At 38.9% G+C, this 15817-nt stretch overlaps 2 protein-coding genes across 2 annotated transcripts in view; one reads left to right on the top strand and one right to left on the bottom strand.

The window, feature by feature from the left end:
* Positions 1-2230: 2230 nt before the first annotated feature.
* On the bottom strand, positions 2231-10576 carry c9h8orf82 (chromosome 9 C8orf82 homolog). The gene is made up of 3 exons (XM_063001180.1): positions 10346-10576; positions 7086-7134; positions 2231-3436 (listed from the first exon to the last, which is right to left on the bottom strand). Exons 1-3 carry the CDS (start codon positions 10508-10510, stop codon positions 2982-2984), a joined length of 669 nt encoding a protein of 222 aa, XP_062857250.1. The 5' UTR covers positions 10511-10576; the 3' UTR covers positions 2231-2981.
* Positions 10577-13284: 2708 nt separating this feature from the next.
* Positions 13285-15817, top strand: part of arhgap39 (Rho GTPase activating protein 39) — a 75504-nt gene continuing 72971 nt past the window's right edge. The window contains exon 1 of the mRNA XM_063001179.1: positions 13285-13362. Coding sequence (XP_062857249.1) covers positions 13352-13362 — 11 coding nt within the window. The 5' untranslated portion in view covers positions 13285-13351. The remainder of the gene's footprint in view (positions 13363-15817) is intronic.

Raw genomic sequence — 15817 nt, 5'->3', positions numbered from 1 at the left:
TGTCCACTTGCCAAAGTGTGTTTTTTTCCTGCCAATTTCCAACAAAATCCGCTCATTTTGGTGGAAACCCGCCCAATCTGGCAACACTGACTGTGATACTGACCGCCCGTGCTTTGGGACGGGGGAGGGGCTCACGGCAGGACCCGCTGCTCGTTGAGGACAGTAACTGCAGAACAATATGTGTTTTCACGTTCGAGTCTCCAAAAGTCTCCAATAACACCAGAAAAAGTCGCTAGATTTGTCGCTAGTCGCTTTTTTGAAAAAAAGTCGCTAGAGGGGTCAGAAAAGTCGCTAAATATAGCGACAAAGTCGCTAAGTTGGCAACACTGGGATGGTGTCATCTGTCCGAAATCGAAAAAACATGCGTCGTGCGCATGCGTCACGACGCGTGCGCCAATACAGAGCTTGGATCTCTTGGTTAAGGTCAATCTTACACAATGATCTCAATAGACAAACAGCGTAGTATGCCCCAAACCTAATAACTGGCTGTACCTGCAAACCTTGCAATGAGTCTTTTAAATCACTGTATAGGACGTTTGGACCACTCTACAGTGTAGAATTGTTTTAATGTGGCTACAGTAAGGAGTTTTTGAGAATGAACTGCCCGTCTAAGGTCATGCCACAGCATCTCACTTTGACCCAGTCACTCCAAAACCTTTATTTTGTTTCTTCTGAGTCATTCAGAGTTGCTAGTGTTCTTCGGATCATGTCCTGCTGTGTAACCCAACTGCACTTGAGCTTTAGGTCACAAACTGATAGAAGCAGTCTCAGACCATCACACTACCAGGACCTTTTCATATGATGACCTTATAGTGGAATGCAGTGTTAGCTTTATGCCAGGTGTATTGGGGCCTATGTCTTTCAATAAGCTCCACAGAATACTATCCTAAAAGTCATGTGGATGCCATGTAGATGTTTTCTGGCAAATTCAAGACAAGACTTTGTTCTTTTTGCTTAGCACTGGTTTGCACCTTTGCCAGTCTCCCATGGATGACATTTTTGCTAGCATCTTTCTTATTGTGGAATAGTGTGCATTGACTTTAACAAAGTTCTGTTTGAAATTCATGCAAGTGAGGCCTGCAGTTCTTTAGATATTTATGTGGATTCTTTTGTGGCCTCCCGTTTGAGTCAAGTTTTCTCCATTTGTTGATAATGACTTGTTCTTTAGATTTGCTGGAGTCACAAAACCTAAAGCAATTGTGTAGATTTAACAGGTTTGGCAGTAATAATGTTTAGGTGTGGCTGGTGAAATTGAACCCAACTGCCAATTGAACTGGTTGATTTGGTAGCTAAGGGGCAATTACTTTTTTACACAAGGCCAGGTAGGGCATGAAAGCATTTTTCTTCAGTAAATACATAATTTTTTAAAAGGCATTTTGTATTCTGCTTTACCTATGTCAGAAGCGCTTCTTGCCTGGATGCCCATTTTAGCTGTATGGCAAACTCTAAGATTCAAGGTTGTGCCTAGCTTCTTCCATTTAAACATAGAGGTCACTGTAGTCCTGGTAACACATAAAGTCTTAAGATATTGTTTTATATCCTTGCCCTGATCTATGCTTTGCCACAGTCAGTTCCTTGGACTTGTTTTTGTCTTAACAATGTAGTGTAAATTGTGGTTTTTCATATACCCAGGTGTGTGCCTTTTCAAACTTTGTGTCATCTATTCAAATGGCAACAGGTGGACTTCAACAGAGCTCTAGACACATATTTAGAATAATTACAGCAAACAGGAGAATGCAACTGACCACAACTATAAACAAAAGTGCCAGGGTCTAAATATCTTCGTGAATAAGAGATGAGTACAATTATTTTTAAGTCTTCACTTCATCATTATTGGTGTTTAAGTGTAGATTGATTGGTAAAAATGGCAATTTATCCAATAAATTCAAATTCATCCAAATTAAATCCATTCAAATCAAATTCATTACACAAAGTGTGCAAAATGCCAAGGGATCTTAATACTATTTTAATGTAATATATGTCCATGAATCAAATCAGAAAATGTTACATTTGGTAGTGATCATTTTAGGCCAATTTTGTATCAATCCTCAGTTTTGGACTGATTCAACTATGTAAAGACTGAATTCTTACACTGCTTTTAAATCTATATCTGTGTACACATTCCTAGATAATACACAAAGGGAACAACTTCACAAGGGGAACATTAAATAAAACACATCACATTTGGTAAAACAATGTTTATTAGAGAAAATGTTTCTTTAACACCCATCTGAAATGTGTGAAAAAGACAGTTGGATATTCATTTTGAAAGTTAATTTAGCTAATTAAACACAGCCCGGTGAAACATTTTTGGTCTAATAACACAAACAAAGCATTTCATAGTAAGAACAAGCCATGCCAACAATCCAACATGGAATTTGTAGTGCAATGTAGTGGGGTCTTTTTAGCATCAGGACCTGAATGTCTGCCATCATTAAGGAAATGATAAATACCATTAATTTTTAAACAGTGATTTCTTGAAGTAAATGTAATTACTTAAATACAAAAGCAAATCTACATCTGCATGGCCACTCAACGTATTAATGTTTAACTAAGTCCATACCTACTCATTACCCAGTTTTTCTACAGTAGTTTTTTATATTTATTGCTGCTGTGGATCATGCATTTGACAATAAATACTGGAGCAGCATGGTGGCTCAGTGGGAAGCACTGTTGCCTCACAGCACGAAGGTCCTGTATTAAATTCCCTGTTGGAGCAGTCAGGGTCCTTTCTGTGTGGAGTTCTCCACATGTCTGTGCAGGTTTCCTCTAAAGCCTCTGGCTTGCTCACACAGTCCAAACACAGGCAAGTTAGGTGAACTGGAGATACAAAATTGTATGTGACTGTGTTTGACACTAAACAATAAATCATGTGTAACCTATAGTTACCTGTCCTGTCATGAAAGTAAGCGAAGTGTAAAACATGACGATAAAATCCTATTAAACAAACAAAATTATAAATATTGTGTTTTCCACAGATGCTAGATAATTCCTTCTTTCATAGGAAAATGTCTAGCAAGCTCATTGGTCAGTGTATGGCGCTGCCCAGCCCATATAAAATAAGTGGGTTGTACATTTGTGTCCTGACCTGGTAAGTACTGGAATTTCGGGCTAAGCTCAATTGCCAGTGCAGAGCATACCAGTCCAACACCTCCTGTCTGCTTAGGAGCAGGGTGGTAAACTCTACCACTCTTTGGGTTCATAAACAAGGATTCAGGGCGAAATGGAACCATCAGTTTAACACCTCCTCCGCAGTATGATAGATGCTCCTCAGGCCCTCTATCAGACAACAGGTGAGTAAAGACAATTGGCTGATCGTCACAACGCAGGAAGTTTCTTTCACGTCCACACAGTGAGAGGAAAGGAAATTGCTGCTGGTAACGGCCACTACTATTGACTTTTAATTGCTTGAAGAAGAAAACAAGAAACTTCTGATCTGAAAGAAAAAGAAACAACAAAACTTTAAAAAAATTAGATATACCTATAGTTACTGTCTCATTAATAGAAACTAGACAAAGAAAGATAGTGAATAACTTTATTCTAAACTTTGCACAGAGTCTCAGTCTAAATACAACTCATAGTAATCTGTGTCCCTTGTTCAGAATCATAAAAACCAACATTTTGGTCTCAAATCTTGTGATTTTAATAAAAAAATAAAAAAAAAAATAGCAACAATATCCTCATCTGGAAACATCCAGGTGCATTCATGGTAGTATGGCTACCTTATGGAGTACATTATGAATGAGAATATCAGAAAAGTGGGTGGTTATTTTTACAAAGAAATAAATATAATACTGATCAGTGACAGGGTGGTCAAGAGCATATCCAGGAAATCAAGACACAAGGTGATTATACATTTTAGACTGGTTAGAGTCAATTGCAGGGAATGAAACACCTATTTATAATTTATTGTTGCTGTTTCACATTTGGGTGGCATAGTGGCACAGAAGGTAGCACTGTTGCCTCACAGCAACAAGGGCCAGGGTTTTATGTCCTGAGTGGAGTTCCCTTCTGCAACCTGGTCAGTTGGAGCTACTAAAAATTGCCCTAGGTGTGTGTGTAATTGTGAGTGAGAGTCTGCCCTGTGATGGACTAACAACCTGTCTGGGGTGTTGCTAGCCTTTATCCCAACTGATAGGACCCACCAAGACCCTGACCATGATGAGGCTGTGATAAAATACAGCCAATGAATGAATGTTTCACCTTCTGGCATGTTTTGAAAGGTGAAACATTGGAATGTTTTTCCTGTGTACACACAGAAAATGTACAAAAATTACACAGACCTTAGCTGGATTAAACCTGGAATGTATTTACCAACTGTTATTTCAACGTTTTGATGCATCTACTATGAATATCACCTTTAAAAAATGAATTAGTCAGCTAACCAAATTTAAGTGGCTAGCTAATTTAGCTAACTGAACACAGACAAGCTTAATTTTCAGCTAGAAAAAAACTATGTAGTCTGAAATGAGTTATAAAGTCATTTCAAATGGTGATTTCCATGATAAGCATCTTGCACATTCGCTGCAAGGCTTTACTGCTTACCATGGCATTTTATGCCTTTTACATTATACGTGGCAAAACCACTTTATGCTGGCTGTTCCATTAAATGGCAAGCTTAAAAGCAATATACAAAATGACTGACAGTATTGACAGTTAATTCATATGCACTAATGCACTAGTTCAGGGGTGTCAAACTCATTTTCACCGAGGGCCACATCAGCATTATTGTGGCCCTCAAAGGGCCGTTTGTAACGTATTCTGCTGTGATTGCAGTCTGTTGTTTTTCTTGGAGGCTAAATTCTGCATTTATATTGTCCTCCTTTACCACAGACACGGCCTCATAACACAAGAGACACACCGGTTTCTCTTCCTGAAGCACAAACTTGTTTTCACTTTCATTAAATTTCCTCCTTCTGCTTAATTTTCTTACTTATCTTCTTGTACACTTTGGGATTATGTGTATATATTTCTTAACATCATCTATCTCTATTTTGAGAGATGCAGTTAATGTAGGATTTTACAGTGTATTTTAAGACAATTGTTCTGCCCACACTAATAGTTTATCCCCCTTGCTCAGCTAGACAGACAGACAGACAGACAGACAGACAGACAGCTTCCTTCAGAATACAGTCGGTTTATTTGCTTCCCAGCTGTGTGATACACTGTGTGCACCAGAATGAAGTAAAAATACAAACAATAAACAATAAAGAACTTAATACAGTACAAGCACACAGCTGTAGTCAAGTGTTACCATCTGGTACAATATGAGATTTAACCAAACGTAAAATAGCGCTAACGAGTTAAAATTTTGTGTAAAGATACTAATTGCTATAGTAACGCAACAACAGTATTTAATTACGGTAAATTTGTAACTAAAATGCTGTGATATACTCACTAAACATTTACAAACAACTGAGAATATAAACGCTACTACTTACAGACGATGCTTTGGTATTATACTGCAAGATAATTATTTATATTTATTATTATTGTTTACATTACTACCCGCGTTCTTTTGCCGTAAAAGTCACATGGCTTCTCAGCGAAGGTCAAAGTTAGTTGCCATGACTACGATGTCACCAGTTGCCGGTTAAAGGCGCAGGTGTCTCATTTAATAATAAGCGCGTCTCTGTAACGACTCGAACCATCACAACTATCATAAAGTCGTTCAAGCTCTCGCGGGCCGGATCAAATGACGTGGCGGGCCGGATCTGGCCTGCGGGCCATGAGTTTGACGCCCCTGCACTAGTTAATTCAATAAAATGTGTTTTATTTTAAACTGAGAAAGTGATTGTCATTTGGAAATGTGAAACCATAAAAAGTTATAAACACAAAAAGTTATTTCAGGATTAGCCATATAAACAATTTGTCTACTGGTGACACTTTGAAACGGTTAGTCCTAAACAGGATCAAAGTTTAATCAGATTGAACTTTAAATGCAGATTAATCAGTCTGCACATAGTCTAGATCAGTGGTGGGCAAACTACGGCCCGCGGGCCACATACGGCCCGTTAGGCTGTTTAATCCGGCCCGCTGAGTATTTACAGAACTGTCCTAAAACCGCATTAATTTAATCTTTTTCCTGCACTAAACTTGCGTTTTAATTGATTCCACTAGATGGCGCACGCCAGGCGGTTAGGTTATAAAATATATAACGTGTCTCACACCGTCATAGGAACATTGATTCGGCTGTTTAACATTTATTTTTATTCTTTATAATAATAAACCAGAACCATGTTTTAGGCTAAACAACATCCATAAAGAACATCATGTAATCATGTAATCACAGTGCAACAACATTTTCACAAAATCCATAAGCCAGAATCGATCCTGGGGCGGAAGAACACGAGCAACGAACTCTTCCCACTGCGCTACCCAAATAGCGGTGTAGTGAACAGGTTGTTATGCTGATATAACCTGCGCACACATGGCGTACTACTTAGAATAATAACCAAACGCTTTCTAATTCCCACGGTAGCAGCAGTTTCCTTCTGTTTCATACATATCGCCCTGTCTCTGTCTCATCTGCTGCATTTCTCTCCCATACAGAACGCAGCGTTTAGTTTCCAAATAAAGAAGGATTCCATATTTTACGGGACGGTTGGCAACCCTACTATCACCCCAGCATGATCAAACCACTTGGCTGGTTTAACATAACATTACACATAAACCATTAACTTATGTTGAAAGTGCTTTAAAGGCTGAATTGGTTTTGTTTAGACAGTGATACACCAAGTTGAAAGAAAAATAAAAATAATAAAAAATTCATTAAACAAAATCACATTCACGCATGTGTAAATGTGCACATAATAGGATGAGTCTGGCGTTTCATTTATATTCAAAAATTCATCCTTTAATCACGAAAATAAAGGTTTAAATGTGAATTTATATTAGTTCAAAACCCCCACCCCCGCACCCACCCTGTCTGTCTGTCAATTTTTAAAACCCAGTGTGGCCCGTGAGCCAAAAAGTTTGCCCACCCCTGGTCTAGATGCACCAAAACATCTGCCAAAAAACTGTCTAAAAAGTATGTCACAGAAAAAACAGACAGATTTTCTGTGTGTCATGACATAGGCTGGTACCTTTATAACACGTGACAAAGTTTTTCATCTTGGTGTCATCCAGAAACAACTAGGTAAAAGATAAAAGCAATGTGTTACATTTTGCATCGTCACTAACAAACAGCACAGAAAATACAAGTATTTGGCAACTGATATAGTACACATACCTAGTACCTAGAGTACAGATTTCCTGAAAAGTTGGGACACTTTCTAAAAACTGCAGTTTGGTAAAATCGCATGAACTTTTACAACCCCAAATCAGAAAAAGTTGGGACAGCAAGTTTCTTACATTTACTTTGATTTTTATTTGATTGCAGACAGGATGAACCTGAGATATTTCATGTTATGTCTGGTCAACTTCATATCATTTATTAATATGTCATAACAATTAATCATGTTCATAACAATAGCAGAATACACAGGCTGTTCTCACACTGATGACTCCCCCCCCCACATATGTATATATCTACATGTAGTATATATAGTGTTTTTATTATATTGTTGTAATTACCATACTGTTGTATAATAGTAATTGCACAGCATAGCTAATTTTTTCAATAATTTCCTTATTTTTTATTTTATTCTGCTCTATTTTATTTACTATATTTACTGTACTTACACTGTACTGGAGCTGCTGTAACACTCAAATTTTCCCCATGGGGATCAATAAAGGAATCTTATCTTAATAAACATCCATTCCTGCATTTCAGGCCTGCAACACATTCCAAAAAAAGTTGTGACAGTAAAGCATTTACCACTTTGTAATGTTGCCATTTCTTTTCACCACACTTAAAAGATGTTTTGGCACCGAGGATACCAAGTGATTTAGTGTTTCAGCTTTTATTTTGTCCCGTTTTTCCTGCAAACATGTCTTAAGATGTGCAACAGTACGGGGTCGTGGTTGTCACATGTCCACACATTCTCTATTGGGGACAGGTCAGGACTGCAGGCAGGCCAGTCCAGTACCCGTACCCTCTTCTTCCGCAGCCATGCCTTTGTAATGTGTGCAGCATGTGGTTTTGCATTGTCTTGTTGAAAAATGCATGGATGTCCCTGGAAAAGATGACGTCTTGAAGGCAGCACATGTTACCCTAAGATCTCAATGTACTTTTTCGCATTGATGCTGCCAGCACAGAAGTGTAAATGATATTTTCCAAGGGCACTGACACAACCCCATACCATGACAGACCCTGGCTTTTGGACTTGTTGCTGATAACAGTCTGGATGGTCCTTTTCGTCTTTGGTCCGGAGCACACAGCGTCCATTTTTTTCCAAAAAAGACCTGGAATGCTGACCACAATACACATTTCCACTGTGTGATGGTCCATCCAAGATGCCTCTGAGCACAGAGAAGTCGATGTCTCTTCTGGACATGCACAGTAAAGTGGCATTTGTGCATGTAACTCTGTATTGTAGTGCTTGACAAAGGTTTGCCGAAGTAATCCCTTGCCCATGTGGTTATATCAGCTATTGTTGAGTGGCGGTTCTTGATGCAGTGCCGTCTGAAAGATCGAAGATCACAGACATTCAGCTTAAGCTTGGCCTTTATGCAACGAAATTCCTCCAGATTCCTTGAATTATTTAATGATATTATGCACTGTAGAGGGAGAAATATGCAAATCCCTTTCAATCTTTCTTTGAGGTACATTGTTTTTAAACATTTCAATCATTTTCTCACACATTTGTTGACAAACTGAAGATCCTCTGATCATCTTTACTCATCAAAGACTCAGCCTTTCCTGGATGCTGTTTTTGTACCAAACCATGATTACAATCACCTGTTAATATCACCTGTTTGGAATCACATCATTATTTAGTTTTTTCACCTCACTACTAGCCCTAAATTGCCCTGTCTGCAATTAAATAAATGTCAAAGTAAATGTAAGGAACTCTGCATTTTTTATTTTATTTGCACTTTCCCCACTGTCCCAACTTTTTCTGATTTGGGGTTGTATCTTTTATTATGTAAATATAAAAAAGATGCAATGATGGGTCGTGGTTCATTCACATCATGCTGTGAATGGACATAGCCACATGGGCTCAGGTGTACTTTGGAAAATCACTTTCACTTAATCAACAACACACAATCACAATCAACTGCTGCATCAAGACATGCAACCTGAAACTGTATTATGCAAAGAGGAAGCCATATATTGCACAGAAATGAGGCCCAGTCATCTGAGAACAAAAGACAGTGGAAACATGTCCATGTTTCAGCTCGTTTCAGGGAAAAACAGATGTTGGATTCTACATGCCAAATATAAGATAAGATAATAAGATAACATTCCTTTATTGAGCCCCATGAGGGAAATTCGAGTGTTGCAGCAAATTTAGTACAGAGCCAGTACAGTAAGTGCAGTAAGTGCAGTAAATAAAATAGAGTAGAATACAATTTTTAAATTTAAATTTTAAAATTACAAAAAATATTGACTATTATACAGCAGTATGACATTTACAACTATATAAGAGAACACTTTATATACTATATATGTATAAATATCACATCTATGTGTAGTATTAAGTTCAGGGAAAAGGGTGGGGGAGAAAAAGAACATCCAGACTCTTAAACATCGAATCTATCACCCAATTCATGATTGAAAAATGTCTACTTTGCACCAGTTTCAGTGGCAGCAAAACAGCCCCAGAGAATATAATACTACCACCACCATAGCTGAAGAAAAGGTACGAGAGGGTGAGTTTGAATGACTCACTCTACCTCCTTTAAACAAACCAATTTCTAAACATAAGAAAAATCATGGATCAATTTGAGCACAAAACCTTCAGGTGTCGATTTTGTAGCCCATGTTGGTGTAAAACCTGCTTGTCTCAACAAAAAGCTTGATGCAATGCCTGATATCAGTATATCTATGCACACTATATGGGAAAAAGTATGTAGACACCTGACCATGAGCCTGTTGGACATCTCACTGCAAAATCAGGGACAAGAATATGATGTTGCCCTGCATTTGTAGCTATAACAGGCTTCAATCATTTGGAAAGGATTTTCACAAGACTTGTGTTGGACACTTATCTGGCTTGCAATTTATCATCCAATTCCTTCCGAGAAGATGTTGATTGAGGTCCAGGTCAGGACTTTGTGCAGGCCAGTAAAATTAATTACCCCAAAATTTGTCAAACCAGGTCCTTAAGGACATTGTTTCTGTACAGGATAGGACATGTCCCAGTTTGTTGACACAAGTAAAAGGGCTTTCACGTACGTCTGGCCGGTAAGTGCACACATGAAATACACATGTAGGTATGTCGTGTATGTTAGATTATACCTGTCCTTGATGATCAATGTAGTAAAAGTATTCGCGAATGCCCGGTTCAGGACTCTGACCCTGTGTGTACCTGCATTCGTATCTTATAAACATGGCGCTCATTGATACTGGAGTCTGAAGCCACCGAGCGCTTCTCCAACACCGTGACATCCCTCTCATAGTCATAGCGACAGGCAAACGGTGTACATGCGGTGAGTTTAACTGCTTATAACCGCGTCAGGTGTTATGCTGCGGAATGACCTCGAACTAATAAAAACATCGGCGTGTTACATCGGAGTAATGTTTTCTTACTTGTGTAGAACCGGCGGAATCTGATGACGCTCTGCAGTAGTTCCACCCTCACCACAAAAACGCATTACACAGAATTAATCACTATAAACGATCAAATACTTTAAATTAAATTTTATTTAATTGATGTTAATTATTCACACAAAAATGAAAACGGCAGATGCATTTTACATGATAAAAAGTACCCGTTGTCAGTATACTAATCAATATTTTGACAATTCAGTAACGTAACACTAGATGGCGGTGTCTGCATTCTAACAGTGACCTAAGTGGTTTAAAACAACCCTACAGAACACTGGGTTACACAGACCTAGCACTTTAATTTATAGGTGTTGTAATATTTATTCATTCATGTATTCTCGACTTTATGCAGTGCCATCAGACAGCACAGATCGCAAGGCAGAAATACATCCTGTTCACCATTCATCACAGAGCAACATGCATTTGCTCCCTCAATGACACCCAGGGGCAGTTTAGAGTAAACATTCCACCTTCTGTATGTTTTGGGAGGTCGAAGGAAACCAGAGAACCCAGCGGAATTGTATGCAAATACAAAAGAACATGTGCAATACAGACAGTCAGAGGCAGGGACTAAACCCATGTCCTCAGAAACAATGTTCATTTGGGGTAACCAAAGTGTCCTTTATTTCTCTCGTCTCTGGTAGTCTAAAAATGGATGACAAGCTGGGTCTGCCACAAAGACACAACTACCGGTATGCATAGCCACACTTACTACAAAGGGGGTGTGAGGGTGGTGGTTGAGTTACAATACTAAACTCCAGTGGCATATCTGGCACAGAAAGTCTAGTCTGGTGGGGCACAATAAACTCTGTATGGGCAGTGTTCCTGTAGTCAGTAAAACTACACCTAAACATACTTGCACAAATGCAATTCAGCAACAGACAGTCATTTAGACAGTCACTACATTGGGGGCCTGCAGATGTGTTGCTGTGGAGCAGTGCCGGACATTATCTATATTTTTTTCAGAACTAATCTTGTTGCTTGACAGCTTTGGATTTGTAATGTAACACTCTGTAGCAAGTTAATATACCTGTTGTGTAAGATCAAATGCTGTTATTGGTGATGTCACTCATATTCTTTTCTCCACCTCTGCTAATTCCTATTTGATATTAATTTGTGCATTTGTGAATTCACTCATGAGGTGTGTTTGTGTTTGGATTTGTTGAGCAAGTAGGTTTGTATGTAGTTTCACTGAGGAGTCGAATACTGCCCATACATGGTTCGAATTACGGAGGGGAATGGGGGGCCTTACTCTCCTAATTAATACTTGGACCCCCACCCCAAAAGAAGTAAAAACAGTTTTGAAAGGTCATTAGTTAGCTTAACTGAAAACTGAAAATATGCAGTCAACACAATAGATAGATAGATAGACAGATAGATAGATAGATAGATAGATAGATAGATAGATAGATAGATAGATAGATAGATAGATAGATAGATAGATAGATAGATAGATAGATTAGGATTTTAGCATCATGTTTTACACACTTTACATTCATGACAGAAACGGTAGTTACTTCTTACACAGGCTTCATCAGTTCACAAGTTTAATGTCAAACACAGTCTTGGACAATTTTGTATCTCCAATTCATCGCACTTGCATGTCTTTGGACTGTGGGAGGAAACCGGAGCTCTGGAGGAAACCCACGTAGACACTGGGAGAACATGCAAACTCCACACAGAAAGTACCTGGCCTGCCTGGGGATTGACCCATGCCCTTCTTGCTGTGAGGAGACTGTGCTACCCACCGAACCACCGTGATAGATAGATAGATAGATAGATAGATAGATAGATAGATAGATAGATAGATAGATAGATAGATAGATAGATAGATAGATAGATAGATAGATAGATAGATAGATAGATAGATAGATATAGACAAACGTATGTGGACACCACTCCCAATTGAGTTCAGGTGTTTTAGCTGCACCCATTTTAAACAGGTGTATACAATCAATTATATTAAATTCATTAAATGCTTTGTAGCAACAGTGGCAACAAAGCAAGTCCCTTTTCTGTTCCATTATGATTGTGCCCATGTCACAAAGCATAAAAACATGGTTTGACAAGATGCTGGGGTGGAACTCCAGTGCACTACAAAGAGCCTTCAATTTATTCCGCATAAACATATTTGGGATGAAATGGAACTTGACTTCACAAATGCCTTTTTGACTAAATGGGTACAAATTCCCATAAACAAACCAAAATCCTGTAGAAAGCCCTGCCAGTAAAGTGGGCACTCCTACAGCTGCAAAGGTATGCTGTGCTTAGAAGGCTCATGGTCAGGTATTCACATAATTTTGACCATAAAATGTAAATGAATGTTTACTAAAGCTGTTTTTTTTTTTTACATATTTGGACCCCCACCCATATTTTTCTTGCCATATTTTATCTTGTATTTTCTAGTTGGCAGTTTTTTTAATCAAATATGAAAAATAAAGTAACAAAAACTATTCTGGCCAGTGTTGTGTCTGCCACTCAATCCGTCTCTCGTCCAAATGGCGTGGCGCTGCTGTCATGGTAACCCCGCTGTTGGCGCGAGCGCAGAATGACGTCAGATTGTCGGTGGTGACGAATAAGCGTGTGAGAGACACAGCGCGTGCTCCACATATCTGTACTGCGGTGCAGAACCCCTACCACCATGCCTGCCGCTCTGTGGATTACCTGCACTGGATTATAACCGCGAGAAAAGGGACCATGGCGGAGAGGTAATACTTTCTGTTGCATTGCACATCAGTTTCCATATAGTATCGCTGTTAGAATGGATAAAACGAACGGAACATGACATAGGTAACGGTAATGACCGGACTCGCGGGCGCGACACAGCGCGGTGATGCTGATGCCCTGTTTCTAGATTTCGAGTCAGCGGTGTCATTTAAAAAAGGTTATTAACATGGTGGGTGGAGATCAGACTGATGTACTGCAGCCCAAGCATTCATTCGTTCTGATTCTAACCTACACACCCATATATAAATAAAGGTCAATAAGTCCTGGGTTTGATTTTTAATCGTTTCACATTTCTGGTTTTTTTCTGTCATTCAATGTCCAGAGGCGTCACACCGGCCCTGATTCGTAGTTTAGGCATCGCTTGGCGCAGCAGCCTGATTCGTTCATCATTTTTCCATCTCCTAATGCCATTACCGGGATGCAGACACCTGCGGCACGCCATATATCGGCGTCACCGGGGATTAAACGAGGAATTAATGCTATTTATCACACTGATCCCGTGATTGATCGAATGCAAAATTGTTCTTGATGCACGCATAGCAAAAGAGCTCCACCTGTCAAATGCTGCTTAGGTTTGTTTTTCTGAAGAAACCTTTAAAGTGATTTTTAAATCCCACAGCTGAGAAGGTGTATTTTACTACGAACACTTAATAGGATAAATCAAGTACAAAAAACATGGTGCAGCTGTAGGGTATGTGCAGCACATCTCTATGCTTCTAGCTTTGATCCTGTGCCCTGGTTATAGTATGTTTTGAGTATTGTATCTTAAAGGCAATCAATCAATTTTCAATTTCCTAAAACATGGTAAATTGACTGACCAATGTACATTCTTAGAAATTCTGTTATTTATTTGCTCATTCTTACTGACTAGGATTGAGGTGGGTCCAGAGCTTACCAAGAACACAGGTGCCCATTAACGGGTCAGGTTTCCCCGGAATCACCGGGTGCAATACAGTAACATACCTCAGTCAGGATGCTAATCTTTCACAGGGCCTTAGTCACCCCACACCCCCAGACATAGCCAATTTTGTCTGTATGTAGACGCCCGACTGGCCGGTAGTTTTTCCAGTATAAGCTCTGGATCAGCTGCGGCCCTGATCAGAATAAAATGATGGTACAAGAATGAAGGAAAGATTTAGCATATAACAGCTGTAAGATGTCAAATAAACCTTTCTGATATTATTTCAGATAAACAGTAAAAGAAAAATTGCAAATAGACAGTCATTCAATCGCAAACTAAGGCTATCATTTTATTAAGCTGATGTGAGCTAATACAAAATCTGACAGCAAGAGTTGCCTATGGCTAAGATTAGATTTGGTGTTTAGGGACTACAGGCTTTTAGGAAAACGTTAGCCCCAAATCTGGGCCAAGACTAAGCAGACTATGCGAGTGGCTCTCTGCATTTAAAGAGATTGTGTTTCTGGAGGTGCGTGTGTCTGAGCCAGAGCCATTAAACTTACTTCAACTCTACACCATTAAATATGAATTGAATTAGCCTTGCCCTTGGTTAACCATTTACTGCCATTACTAAGTGCAGTTTACGTGAAAGGCTCACACAGAGCATTACAATCTCGTCAATGGTTGTCTAACATCTGCTCAAGTTGAAAGCAAGCAGACCTTGGGTTGTGTATGGATCAAAGTGGCTGCATGGCCGGATGCAGCACATGCATTCTGTTCCACATATGCTGGATGTTACCATACGGTCACTTGGCAGCTTTTAAAGAACCATAGGGTCTTGTAAGAACAAAGGATGCTTTCAACAAGGTTGGTTGTAATAGCCACACTGCCCTTGGGCAATATCTAACAGTGGTCACTGAGCTTTTAATTGCGATGTGAGGGACATGGACAATAGGGTATGTTAGGCTAATAGAGCTGTGTGATGGATGGCTGTATTAGCCAAAGCTAGTCAGTGTCCAGTTGGACCTGTGGAATTAGTTGGAGCTGTCATTTACTTTAATTATTCATGTCACATTGAATAAAGCCAGGCTGTACTAATACCATGTAATTCTTGTTCAAGTAGCTAAGCTAACAGCTGCAGTGAAAATGAAGCATGTCTGTTCAGTCATGGTATTCGGTTTTGATATCTGTTCATTTGTTAAGAATTCTCTTTAATTGTAACTGTAAGCTTTAAAACATGTAGAATAAGTAGAAGATAAATATGTTTAAAATATTCTTTAAGTATATTTACCTTTACAAAAATACCAGGATCTATAAATATTATTAAATAATGAGACAGGAAGACTCCCATGTGCTCCTATAAAAAACTGCAATGTTAACCATTTAGTTGTATCCTAAACAACATATTACTGTACTTAATAGTATGTCAGATTACTGCACTATTTATATTCATGGTGTTAAAATTGTAAAACATTATGTAATACACAGTATCCAGTTTACAATCATTTTGCAATAGCAACTTAAAATAACACTTCAAG

The sequence above is a fragment of the Trichomycterus rosablanca genome, chromosome 9 (genome assembly GCF_030014385.1).
Source record: "Trichomycterus rosablanca isolate fTriRos1 chromosome 9, fTriRos1.hap1, whole genome shotgun sequence".
Classification (NCBI taxonomy): domain Eukaryota; kingdom Metazoa; phylum Chordata; class Actinopteri; order Siluriformes; family Trichomycteridae; genus Trichomycterus; species Trichomycterus rosablanca.
This window is presented reverse-complemented; position numbering and strand designations above follow the sequence as displayed.